General features: G+C 30.2%; 1 protein-coding gene across 2 annotated transcripts in view; it reads right to left on the bottom strand.

The window, feature by feature from the left end:
- Window positions 1-1,714: 1,714 nt before the first annotated feature.
- Window positions 1,715-17,885, bottom strand: part of Tsp74F (Tetraspanin 74F) — a 75,654-nt gene continuing 59,483 nt past the window's right edge. The window contains exons 6-8 of one of the 2 annotated variants that reach the window (XM_075356547.1): window positions 10,644-10,775; window positions 5,261-5,354; window positions 1,722-2,234 (exon numbers count right to left, since the gene is read on the bottom strand). In XM_075356547.1, coding sequence (XP_075212662.1) covers window positions 5,307-5,354; window positions 10,644-10,775 — 180 coding nt within the window. In that variant the 3' untranslated portion in view covers window positions 1,722-2,234; window positions 5,261-5,306. Of the gene's footprint in view, window positions 5,355-10,643; window positions 10,776-17,885 lie in introns of both variants that reach the window. The other variant, XM_075356546.1, reaches the window with a different exon arrangement.

Below are 17,885 nucleotides of genomic sequence, written 5' to 3'. Positions count from 1 at the left end.
TAGTATTTTTCATGTTTCCATGTAAACATGAAAATTACATAAAAAATTACACAATTTATTGTAAACATTTAAATCAAATTATTTATGATTATTTCTTTTAAAATTGTGATAAGGATTTTTTCTCTCATTATTGCCATCAATTTCTTTTATAATTTTTTTTAATAAATAAAGTTCTGTACCTCACTTTAGAGCTCAGTTTAACCTGTTCCATTGGCTGAATGAGTAATATAAAATTTGGAGGAAAATGTTTTTAAATGTCCCCACTCCTAAATTCTTCCTTTCTTAGATGGGTGAAGGTATTGTCCCTAGGGTACTTTCAAAAGCAACATTTTCCTTAAGCTTATTTTTCTCAGAAATTACAAAGTAATTAGAAAACAAATGTGTCCATTTATACTTGTCTTTCGTAAGCTCTTCAGTACAGGAAGTGAGTTTCACTTCATATGATTTAAAGCTCTTGGCTCTGCCAGTTTCCAAGGAGAACTACTACTTTTCTTCTGCATTAGAGCTTCTAAGTAATACATCCATTCTTTAACTTTTTAATGCAGTTGCTTTTTCATTAAGATTAGAAAGCAGTGATTTCTAAGCCAACATTTTATTAAAGAGACCTGTCTCATTGACAGTAAATATCTGAACAGATATAAATTTCTCATTACCAGTAACATTATTAAAGGCTTTTTATAAAGTTCAGTGGCATTTGCTGATAAGATTTCGCCTGTGACTCTTAAGTTCATGAATTCCTTACCACTCTTTCCACTTACCCATTCATTCCACACTAGCTGTTCACAGAAGATTGTTCACAGAAGGTGTCAATCTTCTGTGACATCAAGTTACATAATAGTTACCTATTATGTAACTTTCACTCAATCCCTTTTCTTGAGATCTGATATAAGGTATATCTGATATATTTTTTTGTGTGACAAAAAGAAAAGCACTTTGAAAGGGGAACTAAAAACAAGACCTAATAACATTTCAGAGGTAACAAGAATATTTAAAGAGCTGTTTTCACACCTGGAGTGGCAAGATGATGCGTTCCTTCAACAGTTGCCAATAAATTAAACTGCCCAAAAATGTGCAATATTCAACTAAAACAATGACTGATTATTTTTTCCAAACAGCAGGGCAGTAAAATAACTATTATACATTATAATCTATCGCATTATATTAAATCTTTATTAAAATATATATATATATATATATATATTAGTTTTTTGCACTATAATAAATATTATTTTACTCCTGTACTGCAGTAATATATTTTAGTGGTTTGTTAAACTATTTACAGTAATTTTTAATTTTAAATTACAGTGTATTTCTAATAATATATCACTGTATATTATTTATACCATTCATTCACAGTTTATCTAAATACATTTTCATGCTCTACCTATGACCTGATTGAAATGTATTTTTCAATTAGTTTCATGGAATCTCCAGTGCAGATGGGTTTCAAGCTTGCAACTCAGCTGTACTTGTTAGACTGTTGCAGTTCCATAAAACTGCATGTTGCTAATGTTCTAGATTATCTGAAAGAGTCCAATCTTACCAAATTTTGATAAATGGGTTTGTAATCCATTTATTTGATCAGGACTTCAATAAAATTAACAGATTACAAAATAAAATCACTTATCACCTTATTACAAAATAATGTTTCTATAAATATAATTCATAAAAATTTCATCATTTAAAGATTTTTATTATGTACTTTTTAAATGTGTATTAAAAAAAAACAAAAAATTTTTCCCAGTTATACGGACATAACTGAAAATATTTTATAAAACTTTTGCTATATGAGAATACAAGGTTTAAAAATTAATGATCATTATAAAAACAATTCTAGAATACTTTGTATAGTGTTATTACAGCTATAAAATACAACTCTAAAATAATTTTCTTAAAATATTACAAAACTAATTCAGTCATAGACATAAATTCTAGAACTAAACAAGTGTCTTATTTAACAGTAATAGTAACACATTTATCACATATTAATTTAAATTGCTCATAAAAATACAAAGAAAAACTAAATTAATAATTAAAAGTAGCATTATTATGAATAGTAAATGATTGTAATTTTAAACATTATAAAAAATAATTATAAAAGATGAAAGATAAAAAGGGTAAACAAAGGTAACAAGATATTTCACTAGTTTAAAAAAATTAAATAATTATACATTAATTAAAAGCCCTTTAATCCTGTGTTTCAGTGATTCTCAACCTTTTCAGCTTCACAACCCCTAAAAGTAAAAAAAAATATAGTGAATATTTTGCGACCCCCAACCACAACCCAATGAAACCTAGTAAAAATTATTTAGATACATTGATAATAATGGATATGAACATGCATATATAAAGTGTATAAACATAAGCAACTTACAGTTCCACCTTGATGTATACATGCTCCTTGTAATTTGGTGTGCTTGCATAATAATCACTGAATATTATTCTGTGTAATAATATTCATAGAGCATCATGTTCAAACATACATATGATACATTTGAACACATTGTGCTCTCAGAAGTATAAAAGAGGCATAAGAAGAATTAGAGAACGTTGTTTAATTTCAAATGCAAAGCGTGCATCTGATATCTTTAATATTAAGTTTTTCAAAGCGCAGTTATAATATTAATTGAGGTTTCAGTTTTTTTGTGTCCAGTCAAACAGAGTAAATGTTTGTTTTTTTTCAATTAGATTCTCATGCAAAATGGATAAATTTGTAAAAAATGAAGTCATCTACATCCAGTGAATCGACTAGCAGAAAGACAAGATTGTACAATGGCAGTTTTTAAATTATGGTTTTATCTCATTGGATGGAAAGCCACAGTGTGTTGTTTGCTTTCAAGTTCTATCTGATGAAAGCATGAAGTTATCAAAATTACTTTGACACTGAAATTAAACATCCGGATCACAAAAGCAAATCCTTAGAATTTTTTGAAAGAAAATTACATACTCTGAGAAATCAACAAGCTTCTATTTGTAGATCAAACCATACTGATAAAAGGATAATTAAAGCAACTCATCTCGTAGCATTAAGAGTAGCTTGATGTCTAAACCCCATACAATCATAGAAAATCTCATATTACCTACTGCAATTGATATGGTCAGTATTTTAATAGGCATGGAAGAAGCAAAAAAACTGAAAAAATTCTGCTTTTTAACGATACAGTATCAAGGTGAATTGATGACATGGCTGCTGATGTTTGCAATCAGTTAATTCACCAAATGAGTTCAAGTGAATTTTTTAGTATTCAATTTGATGAATCTACAGATGTGGAAAACATTTCTCAGTTCTTATGTTTTGTGAGATATGAATGCAATAGGTACAGATGAATCTAAGAAAATATGTTGTTTTGCAAATCAATACCTGGTCATTCAACAGGACAATGTATTTTTGATGTTTTTATGAAGCTACTGAAAACTATAACATAGATTGGACAAACTGTATTGCACTATGCAGTAATGGTGCAGTGTGGATTGCATGAAGATGAATTTGCCTGAGCTAAAAATACAGTTGGCAGACTGTTTCCTGGAAGATAAAATTTATTTCTTCAAGAATTGGGTCATGGGTTCTGAATCCATTTAGTGAAAACGTTTTTGCAGCTGCTAAGTTACCAGTTGAGATTCATGACCAGCTCGTCAAAATGTCTACCAATAAATCGTTACAACTACAATTCCCATCTGAAGACTAGATATGTTTTGGCTTGTTTGTCGAAGTGAACATGGAAATTTAGTCAGAGAAGTGTTGAATATATTAATCAATTTCACTAGGTCTTACCTCTGTGAAAAGAGTTTTTCATTTATGGTTGTGCTAAAAACTAAACATAGGAAACATCTTTTATTACTTAAAAACAATTTGCTTTTGTGTGTTTCTAACAGATCCACATGTGGTTTTTCATTAATAAATGAAAAACAAATGCAACTATCTCATTAATTTATTTTCTCTACATGTGTACTTATAAATATAAGTAAAATGTTTACATACAATGAATGATTTTTTTCTCATAAAATGATCCCATTATTGTTTACGTGCAAAGTTATAGGTTAATTTTGTGACCCCAGGTTGAGAAACACTGCTATATCTGTTAGGTCTAATTGAAGAAATTAATTTAAATTAACCTAAATTTTAACATTAATTAACTTAAAATAAAAAGTAACTCCATAAACAGAAGTGTCTATAAATACTTCCTCAAGATGTTTTGTCTTAAAATAATTATTCAGCAATTATTAATCCTTCAGGATTGTTATTTTATTCTACAGAGATTTTATTTATTTTTTTATTTTCCAATATTTATGTCCATTATTTCATTTAAGTTTATTTTTATGTATTTATATGGACAACAACCATATTTTTTAAATTAATTTTGTACTTTTTAATGCTGCTACGATGAAGGTTTTCTACTGTTTTCCTTTATTATTCTTGGAAATGTCTAGTACAGCTTTGTAATCCATGAAATGAAATTCCTGTCATGATTTATATAATTTATAATCATTTGTAATCTGAGAGAATACTTAATTTATACAGTATTTACTATGATTTATAGTAGTATATGTTTATGTTGTTATTATTATTTAATATTTATAGATGTCAATTTTTTTTCACAATAAAGAACAAGTTTTTTTCAAGTTAACTGTATTGTAAACTATGTTTAATTTAATAATTTTTGTTAATTTTCTGAAAATTAATCTTTAAGAGGATTATTCCATACTGGTAAGTGCTTTTGCCATATTGAAAAATATTTAACTTATTTAAAAAAAGAGGAAAACAAATTTAACTTATTTAAAAAATGTTCACTGCATTAAGTATAAAAACAAGTTTTTTATTTCTTCTAGTTTAAAAGAAACAAATCCTTAAATGCTGCAGAACTAATGAATTCTTTAACCATAAATTATACTTAGTATAATAATGTAAATCAGTTCATTTCAAAAATCTTCATACAAATGTATTACTAATTATGCACACAGTCTTACAGGTACATGTAATTGACACTAATAATAAATTAATAATTACACAAAAAAAATATTTTCAATATTTCACATAAACTGTATTAATATTATGGTTTAATGTATAAATATGACAAATATGGATACCCTCATACAAATGAAATAAATAGAAAGTGTTTTATACATATTTTGAATACTTTTTACAAATAAAAAATCTAATTACACTAGGTATTGTTATAAATTATTATGTAGAACAATTTTTTTATTCACAGTATGAAAATATTTTAATCTTTGTAAATAAATTATCTTCGTACTCACTTACTCTTTTCTCAGGATACAAAAAATTAGAGCTCTATCTATAAGAAGAATTATTCTATCAGCTTGAATAATATAAATGCAAATACAAGTCCAAACAGCTGAAAAAAAAGAAATTCTGTTACTACCCAAAAATCTGACATTGAAAATAAATAATGTTAACAGGTGCAAATAAGAATGAGGAAAATCAAATTGGTGAAAGTATGGAATGCCACTCTCTTCTGACTTGAGAATATCAATGAACTTATACAAATACAAAAAACAATTATAAACTAATTACAGTAAAATTTATTCTAAGATCTATGTTATAAAAACTTTACCTAAGCTATCTTTTGTTCTAAATCAAGATATTTCAGAGATCTGCATTATTCTGCTGTTAAATGTGTTGCTGATGTGTGGATTAGGTTTTGAAGGATCTTTGTTGTTTTTGAACAGTCATGTCATATATCCAAATAGTGTGTGTGGGGGGAGGGGTGTGCGCGCACACACACACACACACACATGTGATTTAAATAAATTTTGTTCATAGAATCCTGTTTTTACATATTTTTGGGCGCATATTTCTAACTGTTAAAATATGTGTAGTTTTTGTTTTTTGTGAAAGATTTTAACATTGTTGTCGATGTTTAGGCATGAGAGATCTGTTTCAATCAGATGGTATGTAAAAAATAGATTTTGTGTACATTACATTAAGAACAACAAAGATCCTTCAAATTCTTATCCCAACATCAGCGTCATATTCAACAATATAACAACAGCACACCCACTGTAAGTGTTTGAAAAATTTTGATTTTAATTAAAAGCTTGCTCAAACTCAGATAAAAGTTTTAAACCTTCACCTTAAAAAAAGTATCAATTTAAAAACTGTTCTTTGTTTTTGTTTTTTTTAATGTGATAAATCATGATAAAAATCCAAATTTTTAATACATATCTTACTGAACAGTTTTTATCTATCTTACTGAACATGTTTAGTATGATAATCTGTTCATTATTTTCATTGTCACTCATCATATTTTGACCAAAAAAAAGATAGGTTTCTCATTGAACAAACAAAAATTAAACTTCAAGAATCAGATTTTATTGAAATTGCATCAATGACAATTTTATCAGTTTAAAATTTTGGCATGTTCTACTGTTTTTCTGAATGGCCAATAAATAAAAGTGGGTTATTTAAAAGCTTATGTATTTTTATTCCTTTATGGACTAAAGAACGCTCCAGTAAAATTGAAACCAGTTAAATATAATTTATAACTGTATACTAGTTCATAAATATTTATTAGTTATCAACAGACAAATAAATGTTCTCAGCAATACTTGAAATTCTTCTTTAACAACAGAACAACCATCAAGAGAGATATGAGTGCAGTTAATTGACTTATCCAGAAAATCCTTTTTTTTAATGAAATGCTAAACCAGAATTAATTCTTATTGTTTAATTTAAAAATATAAAATAATTTTTTTTTCTTAGTCTATTGGTAGCACTACTGTAATTTTTACATATCAAAGAAAAACTCTGTAAGGACTATGTTTAACAAGGTACAGTTTACAAAATTTAACATCTCTAATATTTTTATATACAAAATATTGCATTTTTATTTAAGCATGCATATAAATATCTCTGAAAACTATATATATATAAGGTTTATATATATAAGGTTATATGTTTAAGGTTGTTTCTTAGTTTTCTTTTTAAAGGCTTTTTTGGTTCTTTAAATGCTATCCTTTTGTTTTCTAAACATTGTTTCTTTTGTTCTTTAAAAGTTATATACAACTTGTAAATAAATATCTAAAAAAAAAACATGATAATTTTTGGGATGGGGTCCTCCACCCCATCCTGCTTAATCCTACTCCATGATCATTATGGTTCTACCACTTCTGTTTTACTCTTATTTTATTTATGTTAGTTTTCATTTGTTTATAAATACCTTTTTCCTTAGATTATAGTAGTTTCAACTGTTTTAAGTTTTCATTTTGACTTTTTCTCCTTTGGTTTTTAGTTTTTTCTTTAAGCTTTTTTAAACAGCTGCCTCTCTTTTATTTATGAAATATTTTACTATAAGGTTGTTTCTTATTTCTATTTTTATAAAGTTTCTTTTGATTCTTTAAATGTTTATTTACAACTTGCAAATAAATATAAAAAAATAAAAAACATGGTAATTTTCGAGATGGGGCTTACAGTCCATCTCACTTAATCGCACCCCACCAGTATCATTATGGTTCTACCATTTCAGTTTTACTTTTCTTTTACTTATATTACATTATTTTTCATTTAACTTATAAATACTTTTTTCCTTAAATTATAGCAGCGTCAACTGTTTTAAGTTTCCTTGTTTTAATTTTTCAACTTTAGTCTTTAGTTTCTTCTTTAAGCTTTTTTAAGCTGTTTTTTTACTTGTTGTCTCTCTTTTATTTATGAAATAGTTTAAGGTTGTTTCTTAGTTTTCTTTTTCTAATAAAGTTTCTTTTGCTTCTTTTAATGTTTATTTACTTACAACTTATAAATCCAATTTCTTGTTTCTCTTGGTTTTAAACTGTTAAGAAGTGTTTTATATTTCTTAAATTTTGTTAATTAGTTGATTAAATCTTTTTTGATGAGTCTTCTTTCTTGTTTTCTGTAAACTAGACTTTGATATTTATATTGTCTTTTTTTACTTGTGGCCTTCGTTTTCTTTATTTAATTACAAAATATATTTTTTCAGTATTTAAACCTGAGATAAATATTGAAAATTAAAAAACATGACTGCTGAAAAAAAAACATTCCTGATAAATACTGCTTTTTAATATAAGATAATTGAAGAGCGTGCAGATGGCAATTTTGTATATTATTTTTTCAAATATTTTAAATTTATTTAAACATATATATGTTTAAATAAATTAGACATATAGATAAGGATTCCAATGCATGGTCATACATATAAATCAGTTCAGTCGTTGAGCTGGTACGGTGAAACAAACGTACATATATATATATAATAACAATAACAATTACACTCCTTTTTGGGCAGTCGTATAAAAGCACTAGTTACATGAATAAAATTGATCATTTGCTCTATCAAATTATAGATTTGAAAAAAATCTATCAGATGAACAAGTCGTTTTAGTATAACTCGCATCTCAATGCTTCAATTTGAACGATTTGGAAACCTCGTATCTAATGCATGAGATGTGAGTTATTCAAAAACAACTCATTCATCTGATAGATTTTTCAATTTTAAAAAATTTTTTTAAACATATATATGTAAATACATATTTATATAGCCTATGACACTCCTGGTAACATAAGGATTCCAACACGGGGTCATTCATCTAAATTAGTTCAGCTGTTGAACTGTTACAGTGGACAAACACACATACATACACTCTAAATACATTGCACTCCTTTTTGGGCAATCGTTTAAAAAAAAAAAGGAAGGGATTATTAGTTATTTAGCAATAAGATTATGGCATAAAGCAGACCAATGATGGTGCACCGAGCAGCTGCACATGGCTACCTCCACAACTCTCTCCTGCTAAAGCAGTCAGTCCGTTGTCAATTAATTTACAGATTATTTAATTTAATTTCTAAACATTTTTATTTATATTTTATATTTGTATTTTTATTTATTAATTTTATTAATAAAAGAAAGGAATTATTAGTTAATATTTAGCAGTAAAAATAACAAGCTTACATGATCAAACAAACTGCGTGTCAAAAAATCATAGGATTTTTTTCTTAAATGTTTACAAACATTAAATAACAACAGTAAAAATAATTATAAAATAAATTAATAAATTTTACTACCGTAATTCATTCATTCAATATCATAGCAGATCTTAAGACACAACTAATTTTTATACAAATAAATCAATACTGAAAATACTATCGATTATTATCCATTTATAATCATATATATAATTTTCTTTTTTGGCCTTGTAGTTACAATTAAACATACATATATACATATTTATATAGTCTATGACACTCCCCGTAACATAAGGATTTCAACACAGGGTCATACATTTGAACTGGTTCAGCCATTGAGATGCTATAGTGGAACAAACATACATACATTCATATATATATATACATATACACCCTAAAAAATTACACTACTTTTTGGGCAGTCATGTAATAAACAAAATTGTTGGAAATTGTAATCAATTACTCACTACATAGCACAGTCACATTATTATTGTTCACCTTTACACAGTTGACTAGTCAAATTTGTTCCTTTCCACACACATCTGTCTGTTTAGTTATTGAATAACTCTCATATATAAACATTCTTAATAAGAAACTTAACATTAACTAAACAAAAGTTAACTTAAGGCTATTTAATAATATATATATACAATTTAAATATGTAAGATTATAATTTTATATATTTTAATCATAATTATACTCCTGTTGAAGATGGCGGAATAGCCAAAAGCACTTGAGGAAATCAAATTGGAATTTGGTAAGCTGTTTTTAAAATTATATATAATATTTCCATACAATTGTTGTACTTCCGTCTTTGCCCTTTGGTCATATACAATAGTACAGAGATTATGTCTATGATTGTGTCCTCTTTCAAAGAAATAGTTGATCTTGTTATTGCACATAGTGTCTGAATAAAAGTATGTTCTTTTTATTTGTAGTTGAATGTGAATCCAGTCTTCCAATACAGTATTTAAGACAATCATGGAAGTTTAACTTATGTGCTTCTGGGTTATTGCTTTGTCAGTATATTCGTTTTTAGTTGCTATATGAAGTAATATATTTTATTATTTTAAAATGCATAGAAACCTTCTTCCTGAAAATGTTTGCAACTTTGAATTCAAACATTTTTAGGATAAAAAGTCACTTTCAAAACAGCTAACAAAATATACAAAATTAAGCAGATAAATAACAAAATTAGTGATTTAGGACTCTCAAACTGCAATGATTGTACTAAATGTTTGCTCAGGCATACTGGACATAAATTCATCCCAAGGAAAATATTACATGTAATATAAAGGCATTACAAATAATAACAAAATTAACTTTTGAAAATCTTCTCATACAAAGAAAACACTTGTAAAAAGATAATAACCACACATCACATAAATGTTACATATAGTACACAAAACCAAGATCTCAACGTACATGTATGAAATTTACAAACACACTAAATTTGAGAAAACATAATTTTAAACAAGCACTATACAAATTAAATATATTGTTTGTTTACATACTTCAGAGGTTTCCTAACGTTTTTCAGTAGCCACCACTAACAAAATTACTACTGGATATGCTATTGAAGGTTTTGATAAATAGCTTTGAAAGTTCTTGAAAGAAGAAATTTCGTTAACATCAATTTAAATAATTTAAAAATGCCCTTTAATTATACTCAATTAGCACAGTTAGTAAGCAATTACCCTTAACTTACCATTAAAAAAGATACAGTGATAGCAGAAGTAGCAATGATGTAAGCATGATCTTTCACAAATAGTTCTGTTGCATTTAGGCAACCATCTGTGTATATATTTAATTGAGTTTGAAAATTTTTACATGGCATTTTCTGAAAAAAAAATGTTTCATGTTACTCAATGTACAAAAATGCATATCAATAAATGGACAAAAAAATATTTTTTAACATAGTTTTTAACTTCAACCAGAATATTAATTTATACATTGCAGCATTAGCTTTACTAAGGTGAACTCAACAATGATTGAAAGAAAAAATTCCATTAAGTTTAAATTTGCTTTAGTAAGTAATTACATAATTATTTGTTTGGTAACAAAAGAATAATTCTTAATTTACTAGCAGTTAAACTGTGATTATTTTATTTTTTTAGTAATGTTGCATTATCATTCACCAATGTGTAATAATAAAGGACAAAACCAATGTTATCTAAAAATAGATACAATTCTAAATAACTGCAACAGACAAATAAAATATAGATAAAAACTTTTATTGAAAAACATAGCTAAAAAAAATAACAAAACTAGAATATTTAAAATATATATACTGTGTTCACTTTTTCTAACTGTTAGGTGATGTTAATTATTACTAAAATGCACACATTTATCAGGCACAGATAACTCATGCATAAGTAAACAAACATTCACACCTGAAAAATTATCATTTATTATAAATTTATAGAATGTATAAACTTAAAAATTAGTTAAAATATCATGCATAATGTGTAAAAAGTGTTGTGCAATGAGGAACAAATCAATCAAATATCTCAATTAAAGATATCACAGAAATGGAACTAACCTACTTTAAAACACCATTACTGTTAATTAAAATTACATATCAAGTGATAATGACATCATTATATATTGGCCGATGTCAAATCTCCCTAAGAAATTTCTCTATAATTTGCTTAACAATCTTGAGATTTTAATGAACTTTGTGTCAGGGCTATATTGCAAGTCTATAGAGATCTCTATGGAGATTTTATTCCTCTGTTCATGAAAGGGATGATAAATCCTGATTTTCTCTAAGATGTGCTTGACACAGAATTCTGTACGTGTTTGACAGGTAGCTCTTTTCCATTAAGTACTGTGACTTAACATTTGCGTGCCCTATACAAAGATACGTTGATCGAGGGATCCCTTGATCCCTCGATCAAGGGATTCTTCCCTTGATCGAGTTCAAATGGAAGGATAGTTGGTGTAACATGGGTTTCAGAAGGTACCAGTGAAAAGTCAATTCCAGCTTGATGAATAACATTGAGAGCTTTGAGATTTCTGTTCTTGGCAGAATATACTTTACATTAAACACAACCAAAGTTTTGGATATTTTCAAGAAGAAAGGAAACTTTTTAAAGACAGTCTATTCTTCATTGCCAAAGAAATAGCTATTAATGTTGGAGGCCAGTAAAAGAAACCTAGAAAAACAGCTTTTGGCCTAGTTGTAAAAGAGACTAATGGTCACTTCTGGGCCTCCAGTGTTAGTAGCTATTTCTTTTGCAATGAAGAATAGACTATCTTCTAAATAGTCATTTTCCTTCTTACAAAATAACTATAAACTTCAGTTGTGATGTAACACAAAGTATACCTCTTTGCAAGCTTCTTAGAAATTTTCAGAGGATTCTTCTATACAGAACTAGGTGAACCCCCTACCATGGCCACATTTTGAGAGCGCATTGCCTCCGAGTTCTGTATTTATGTTCAGTCCTACAAATTTCACAAGGACCAGCAAACTGAATACTACTGCAGTAAAGTGCACACACACACACACACACACTGCAATAATTGAATATGAATACAGAGGTTCTCAAGTATTCAGAATCCATCATTAACGATTCTCTATATGGAGTTATCAACCATGACATGATTGTTATTATTACTATTCACAGACTCTAAAGTCAAAGGTAGAAAACAAGTTGTGAATATTTTGACTTTCAGAAGAACAAGGTACTTCATGATTTACAGTTGCAAAAACTTGTTCTTTTTGAATCAAAGGTGGTATGTTAAGTTGACTAAGGTCTTAACTTTTTGAGCATATAATTAAAGTAAAGATGTAAGGTAGCATTTCTAGTAGGTATACTGTCCCATTTGGTGTTCCTCAATTCTAATTTGGGTCCTCTGTCATTCTTTACGTAACTGGCATCACAACCTTTATTTTTTCTAAGATTCTTTTCTTTGTGGACAATGTCTAAATTAGTACTAAGGTGAGATGTGTAGATGATGAGTTGATTTTGCAGAGGAACATTAACAGATACCTTAATGTTTTACAATTAATAGTAGAATGTCCCTCAGTCTAGAAAAAAAGCAAAACTGTTGTCACTATGAATTCTAGAAAGATATTGTAATTTATATACTTCTATAAGGTTGTCAGTGTTGAATACATAGATGTCTATATATAATATTTTTTGACCAGCGTCTAAAACAGGTTGAAATAGACAAAACACTTTAATTTAATTAAAGCTTTTATAGATGTCTTTTTGCATTTTTGACATATGGAGGCTTTGATGAAGCATCTTCTGACTATAAGGCCCAATGTAGTTTCTGGAATTTAGTTTCCTGATGATCAGTAGTTGTTTCAGAATGTTATTTTTTCTGGTAAGGTATTTATAGGAAGTCTTGTCAGTGAAATACAACCAATATTGGTGTTCAATTGTAAATATTAGATTCAGAAAGAATTGTTTTTCTCTTTGGATGCAGCAACCACCTTCTTTAGTTTCTTTGGCAAGGTGCTTGGAGAAAAATAATGCTATTTTCTTGATTTTGTGGATTTTTTTTTCGGGCATACAACAAAGTGTCATCATTAGCGTCCTAACACAACATTTATCTAGTAAATAAATTTTAAACATTAATAAAAAAACTAAAACCTAGCAACATAAAAATATACCTTAAAACATAAAAGCCTGTAACATATGCTAAGGCAAAATAAAAACCACAGTGGATACAACAGTAAAAAAGTAGTTTAACAGAATAAAAATTACAATTCAGCATACGCCAAATGGTATAGACACTGGACAAGGACCATATAAATAATTAAATTCTTGAATTAAAATGCACATCCTTTATAAATCACAGACAATCAATAACATCATTGGATTGTTCCCAAACATATTTCACATGTCAGCCCCTAGTTTAAACTTGCGACACATAACAGATACACTACACAAGGATGTGGTGCACTATTAGTTGGCAGTCGTAGTGAACACAAAGGGGTGCATCTGTTTCCATCATCAGATATCCATTAGTGAGCCTAGTGTTCCCTATTCGCAAACAGCAAATAATAACCTCCTTTCAATGGTTATTTCTGTATGAGAAGCTCCATGGTGACACAGGTTGCTTAATTGGATTAAGTTTACTGTTAATAGTAGCATCCCAATCACGCCGCCATTCATCATGAACCATCCTCTCCAGGAAACAGACAAGATCATTCGAAGAAATGTGATTGGTAAAAGTATGCTGAAAACAAAACTTTTTTTCCATACTGTCTGTGCGCTTATTACTTGAAAATTCCTGTATGGCTGGGGATCCAGCAGAAGCTCACAGTTCTATTACGTTGAGTCATTTGCGAAATAACATACTGAATCTCACGTACAATAGGGTGTCTGGAGATCATGTCATTAATTGCCTGTAAGGCACTCATAGAATCTGTGCAAATAAGTACATGTCGAAATGTTGGGCTAATTATATTTAAGGCCTTATTATTAGCATACAGCTTCACAACAAAAATACTGACAATGCTGGAAGGACAAATATGTATGTTCTGTTGCCAACCAGAAAAACACAACCAACAGAATTAAAGTTTTTAGAGCTGTTCTTATAAACTATAGCACTAGGATTCACACTATTTATAATATTATAAAATTTGTTACATAAGATAACCAGATTTATGTTCTTTTTATTACACTGACAAAGTCCAAAAAAGTAATTAATGAGAGAAGGCCATCAAGGGGGGTAATAACATGGAGTAAAAATAAAGACTGCAGATAATTGTACATTTAGAGCTGAGAAAAGGCACTGAGCTCTGATACCTAGTGGAGTAGTAGATCTCGCCTATTCCTATTATCAATTAACATGCTAGTTGGAGGATACTGCATCAAAAGTTGGATGATTTGGTTGCACTTTAATGCGAGCCACATAGTAGCATATTATTTGCTTCCGTCTTTTCCAAAGAGATGGCTCACTGCTGTCCACCAGCTGACTACCATGGGGCTTGTGCGAAACGCATCTGTGGCAAGTCAGATGAATGAATGATGGACTGCATTGAGCATCTTTAAAGCAGCAGCCCATGCCAGCGATTAAGTCATGCAGCCATAATCTAAGCGGGAATGGCCCACAGCTCAGTAGAAGCGCAACATGCATATTCAATTGGCTCCCCAACAAGTATTAGATAGAACCCTAACATTTTTTAGAAATTTTACCTTCAGCTCCTTCAAACGTGTTACCCATGTTGGCAAAGTAAAAAGGCGTTTTGAATAGCAGCTTCCAGGGCAACTACATGATCAATAGACAATCTTCCCTGGTGGAAACCGCATTGTTCTGGGGCAATTAGGGCATTTCTCTCAAGGTACCACACTAGTCGACAGTTTACCATTCCATCACCTTGCATAGAGTAGTGGTCAAGGAGATAGGATGATAACTTTTGGGGCAGATTTATTTTTACCTGGTTTCTGTATAGGGATCACCAGTGTCTCTGAGCAAGAATCTGGAAACATCTGGTCAGAGAATATTCTATTATAGATATACAAAAGATGTCGCAAAGATGAGCCTGATATTATTATTTCCCGGGGAAGTGTCACAAGAATTATTCAATGTAACCTTACATTATTATAAGAAAAGGGTATGTTTAATTCATTTTGCAAGTTTCCTATCACAAATGGGATATGTTCTACCTGCAACTTATATATCTCCCAAACTCAGGATAGTACGATGATGTAAGTGAAACTGCACTAAACTTCCTTCCGAATGTGTTTTGCCACATCAATTGGTGTGGTAACAAGGATTTCACCGCTTTGCAGTCTAATCAGCTGTGGTGACTGTACTGATCCACACATGGTTTAAACATTTCTCCATACAATACATGACAATGTTCGAGAAATGGATTCGATGTAATTCAGCTAAGATTTGTGTTTAGGACACCAAAACACTTGATGGCAAACAGCCCTCACTTTGCAGAAGGCACAGAGTAATTCAGTCGTCAGTCTTCGATTGAAATTATGTAAAGCCCTATGCCAATCCCTTAGTGCCCACCTGCAGTCTTCATCCCACCAAGGAACAGCAGGCCACCTTGGCTTTCCAGATGTTAAAGAGATGAATTCATTCACGCTGTTGAGAATTTGGTGTGTAAACTTGACAAGTAGGTGGATCGAACTACCGGTTTTGTTGTAATGGCCAAAGGAATACTTGTGTCTGATCCAATTCGCTTCCTGAACCAACCATCTGTATGGCTGATTCTGAGGCAAATCACTATTATCAACTGAGATTACAGCCGGTCTATAATTGCTTCCGAAGAAGTTTTTGGAAATGCACCAAGTAAGACATGGGAGTAGGGTTACTGAACATATGGCCAGACCGATGCATGACAATGTATCTAATGATGATGATACAATTGTTCACGATCAATCATTCAATAAGCAGAGATCTAAGTTCTGCCTCAGTTGATCAACTATAGTGCTGTAGGATGAACATGATAGTGAGCTCCAAGATTAGTGAAGGGCATTTAAATCGGCAATTATTAGGTAGGGTAATGGAATTTGTAAAACCAGACTGAAAGATCATCTTCACTAATATCGGAATTTGGAGAAAGGTATAAGTTGCAGATATTCATTTTGAATGGTGCCAATATTTTTTCTGCAACTGCAGGGATGTTTGTCGCTAGCGGAATACGGCTGACTGGTATAACTTACTACAGAAAAACAGCTACAGCTTCACGTCCTCTCTTCTCAGTTTGGTGGTTGCATCTCTCACAGACATATCCACAAAAGGACACATCATCCTGGAGATGGAGGCGAATCTGCAGAACAGTATTAAGGGATTTTCTTCCTTTAGAAAGATTTCAATATTCTCATGGCGAGAACAGAGACTGCAAACATTCCATTGAATAACATTTCTACCCATAGATATTCTTTTCCTGATATTATAAAACTGCATACAGTTTGTCAAATATTATCCGGTTTTTCTTTTTGCTGTTAATAATTTTAAGGAAGTGCTTTGCTTCTTCTGGAACTTCATCAGCCTCCACATTCTCAAAGAGATCTCGAGATGTTGGTGGAGACATGGAAGCCTGGGAGGCCAAAAATACCATACCAGGTGACAATGGCAATTTTTTATTGATCTCTTCATAGGAATCTTAGTTTGCTGCGTCATTGGTGCAGTGGGAATTTTATTTAGTTGTGAACTGTCTAATGTAGCTTTTAGTAAACCACAATCGGTCTTTCCATCAATAATACCTTTCTTCTTGTTTGAACTCATAGATAGCTCTGAAATAATGATTGTGTCGACTTTCTCATCAGGTAACACTTGAACAAGCTGTTTCAATTCACTGCAGGATCTGCACTGTTGATTACCAGTATTGGGTTGCTTTGACGTAGCAGCTGCAAAAGTGACATTTGTTTTTACCAGGTTCCAGGAGTTTAATATCTTATACTCTTTTCATGCGACCAGAAAACAAAGCTTCTGCTTTGTACAAATTTTGAGAATTGCCTTCTCTTCTTTAAAAGTTGAGCACTGTTGTGAGCAAGCTGAATGTGATTCCCCCACAGTTAATACATTTTTCTTCCTCCTGGCATTTAGAATCATTGTGGCCTTCTTTGCGCATCGAGCACATATTGCAGTGTTCAAGCAAGAAGTTATAGTATGGGCATAATTTTGACACTAGAAACATCACCTAGGGTTGGGGATGAATGGTTACACCCAAATAAAGGTGTAACCTACTCTTATTTTCTTCAGTGATACAGGAAATTTAAACGAGTATAAGAGAGGTAATAGATTCCTCCATTCCGTTCTGACGTTTCATAATTCGTCTCACCTCTACAACACCTTGGGGACAAAGAAGTGTTGTAAAAGTTCATAGGTAATCTTAATAATATTGATCTCCAAAGGTCCAGGCAAAAGATTATTCCTCTGCTAGTAATCAAGGATTTGTGGCATTCCACTTTTATGTTGATACCACCCATGTTGGTGAGACATAAGAGTGATTGACTCTGTTCATCACTAA

Source organism: Lycorma delicatula, chromosome 2, assembly GCF_047948215.1.
Source record: "Lycorma delicatula isolate Av1 chromosome 2, ASM4794821v1, whole genome shotgun sequence".
Classification (NCBI taxonomy): Eukaryota; Metazoa; Arthropoda; class Insecta; order Hemiptera; family Fulgoridae; genus Lycorma; species Lycorma delicatula.
The sequence above is the reverse complement of the archived record's forward strand: the minus strand, read 5'-3'. Positions and strand labels throughout refer to the sequence as shown.